Here is a 3,406-nt window from a genome sequence, read left to right on the forward strand (position 1 = left end):
AGAGTGGGAGAAAGAGTGGTGAAAGAGTACAGCAGGGATCGCCACCACCACCCTACGACCGCGAGTCCGCTGCCCTAACCACTGGGCCATTGCGCCTCCTATATATATATATTAAGGTATGTAGGAAAATACAACATGGACAAGAACGTATAACTCTTAGAAGACGACACAATAAACATGGACAGGACATTCGAACCCCTCAGTCTTCAGTCAAGAACCGGATCATCGTAGTAATTTCGGCTGATTAATCTTGAGATTACTAGATCACGGCCAGCCCTCCAAGAAAAACTAAGCAACGAGCATTAGAAAAACTAAGCTGGAAGCGTAGATTTCCTGGAAGAAGGATCGAATGCATACGAAACACAGGACAGCAAAAGGGACAGATATAAAAAAAAAACAAAAAAAAAAACAATAATGGAATACAGAAACATGAAATACAGAAGCATTAACGGTGAAAACAACAAGTGTCTTACGACTGATAACAAGCAAACAAATTTTTTCTCTGGCGCATTGGAAGAAGCCTTTATAGCGGCGGACGAAAAACAACGATGTTAACACGACGAGGGTCAGGAGCTGAAAGGCAGATTTCGGCCAACAGTCACGTGACAGAGAAGGGAAAGAAAAGAAAGAGAAGCAAAGGAAGAGAGAGAGAAGGAGGGACAAAACGCAACAAAGAGAGAGAAGAGAGAGAAAGAAGGGATCAGAGAGGAGAAGGGATGGGTGTCGAGAAATGACCTGTGAGTGCAGAGCGAGACAAAGAAATAGGAGGGTAAAGAGAAGAGAGAAAGAGGATGAGTAGAGAGAAGAGAGAGAGAGAGAGAGAGAGAGAGGGGGACAGATCAAGTAAAAATGAGAGAGAGAGAGACAAAAAGAGAGTCGTACCAATTATTAAGAATATGTGCTCACATTAATGATAAGGGGGGTACGGGATATATATATATATATATTGTGTGTGTGTGTGTGTGTGTGTGTGTATACACGCACACACACACACACACACACACATAAATATTTAGCAGAAGTAACAGAGCAACTGAAGGTCCGAGAGAGTTTCGTGTGTTGCCACCTGGCAATACACGGAACTCTCGGACCTTGAGTCACTCTGTTACCTCTGCTAAATATTAATGAAAATATACATGAACTTATTTTTTGAGATCTATTTTTCCTGTTTGCAGTAACATACCTGATGTGTGTGAGCGTGTGCGTGTGTATGTGTGTGTGTGGTGTGTGGCGCGCGCGCGTATGTATATATGTAATATATATATATTATATATATATGTGTGTGTGGTGTGTGTGTGTGTGTATGGAATTTCAACTGTGTTTCGTGGTCTGCTACAACAACAGCTCCTTTATAGGATCCCGTTAGCTCAAAACATCATCACGAGGAACCAAGTCCGGTTTCGACCCCTACTCCTCTACCGTTTTGACGTGGGACCCCCCCCCCTTTCGGAGGTGTCTTCAGCTCTGGTGTTGGGTGCATGTCTTCTTTCTTCATTCTTCTGTTCTCTGACCTCTTCGATGTAGCGCCAACGAGTGTCAGCGGGCGACTGGCTGACATACAGAATTCCGCAATAAATACGCAATAGCATCATCATCATCATCATCATTGTTCGACCGTGGTCGAGACAATGGAATTTACCATGCTACGCCAGACTTCACTGTCCATCATGGCATTACGAAGGTCCTGTTGCTGGATGCCTGTATCCCTGGAGATGACATCAGGGTAGGAGAGTGTGCGCCCTCTGGCATTGCGAGTAGATGGCTTCCAGAGGAGAAGAGTAGAAATTGCCTTGTTTTCAGCTCTACGGCAATGTCCAGCAATCTGGACTCTCCTACGTTTCACAAGAGATGACACAGATGGTAGTTTCCCATATATTTGCATTTTGGTTGGATGACACTTCCACGAGAGATTTTGAGCTCTCATAAGGAGGCGAGTGTAGGTTCCATCCAACCGCCTCTCAAGCTTCTTTGATAACGTCCAGGTTTCTGAGCCATATAGTAGAATTGGTTCGACCGTGGCTTTAAAGATTTCAAGTTTGAAGTCTCTACTTAGATTTGATGACCAGATCATGACAGGCTGACCAGGCCATACTCTTTCTAGTTAGAAAATCTTTTCCAGATGATGATATGTATGACCCAAGATATTTGTAATCAGAAACCATATTTAAAGGCGCATTGTTGAGAGTATGGATGATGCAATCACTGTTGGACAGGCACTTGTTTATATATTCAGTCTTGGCCTCACCCAACTTGGCTATAGCACCCAACTTCAAACAACATTAACAACAACAACAACGACGACAACAACAGCAACAACAACAACTACTACTAATTAATACGACGACGACAACGACGACGCAAAAATAACAGTTCTACGAAATTTGCTTGTCTACACGTTTATTGAGGACACGAGAGAACCATTTGTGTTCGCATTGTGATGTTTCATTATATATTGAAGCCAGTCCATATATGGCTTTAACCATGTAAAAACGTTAGGTAAACCAGTTGTGTGACAGCCACCGGCGCCCCATGATGTTATTCCTATTTGGAAGAATCTTCCATCTTGACGGCAAACTAATGGACCACCAGAATCTCCCTAAAAATAAAATAAAATAGAATATCAATAAGCAATAATGGTTTCTAGACAAGGTCAGCAATTAGCGCCAAGCCAAATTCTTGACTAGTATTTAATTTTATTAACACCGAAAGGATGGCTGGCAGAGCCGACCCCGGTAGAAATCGGGACGTGAAGAGTGACATCAAATACTGCGAGGCGTTTTTTCTTTCCTTTTGTACATTCGCAATTCTCTCAGCCTGCTTCCTTTAAAATTAGTAACTCTCTATAAGTAGCTTGTTTACCAACCATTGGTTCCGGGTTCAGTCACACTGCGTGGCACCTTGGGCAAGTGTCTTCTACTATAGCCTCGGGCCGACCAAAGCTTTGTGAGTAGATTTGGTAGACGGAAACTGAAAGAAGCCTGTCGTATATATGCATATATATGTGTGTGCGTGTGTGCATGTTTGTGTCTATGTTTATCTCCCCCAACATCGCTTGACAACCGATGCTGGTGTGCTTACGTCCCCGTAACTTAGCGGTTCGGCAAAAAAGAACGATATAATAAGTACTAGGCTTACAAAGAATATCTCCTGGGGTCGATTTGATCGATTAAAGGTGGTGTTCCCGCATGGCTGCAGTCAAATGACTGAAACAAGTAAAAGAGTCTTGTTGTTAAACATGTTAGGGGTCTATAATTTTTTTTGGTTCCTTTGTTTCTTCCTTTTTTGGAAGTAGCAATGTAACACCATTAACTAGCCAAGAGAGACCGATATTAGTTTGTTGCAAAACATTGTTGCAATTTTTGATAGCAGTTCATGACTCTCTGGGAAGACATTCAACCAGAAATTA

At 42.5% G+C, this 3,406-nt stretch overlaps 1 protein-coding gene across 2 annotated transcripts in view; it reads right to left on the reverse strand.

Annotated features, from left to right (window-relative positions):
- Positions 1-2,380: 2,380 nt before the first annotated feature.
- LOC115232249 (elastase-1-like) overlaps positions 2,381-3,406 on the reverse strand; it is a 23,913-nt gene continuing 22,887 nt past the window's right edge. For both annotated transcript variants that reach the window (XM_036500311.1, XM_029802084.2), the window contains exon 6: positions 2,381-2,596. In XM_036500311.1, the coding sequence (XP_036356204.1) occupies positions 2,390-2,596 (207 nt within the window). In that variant the 3' untranslated portion in view covers positions 2,381-2,389. The remainder of the gene's footprint in view (positions 2,597-3,406) is intronic.

This window comes from Octopus sinensis, unplaced genomic scaffold, assembly GCF_006345805.1.
Source record: "Octopus sinensis unplaced genomic scaffold, ASM634580v1 Contig20141_ERROPOS70096, whole genome shotgun sequence".
NCBI classification, from domain to species: Eukaryota; Metazoa; Mollusca; class Cephalopoda; order Octopoda; family Octopodidae; genus Octopus; species Octopus sinensis.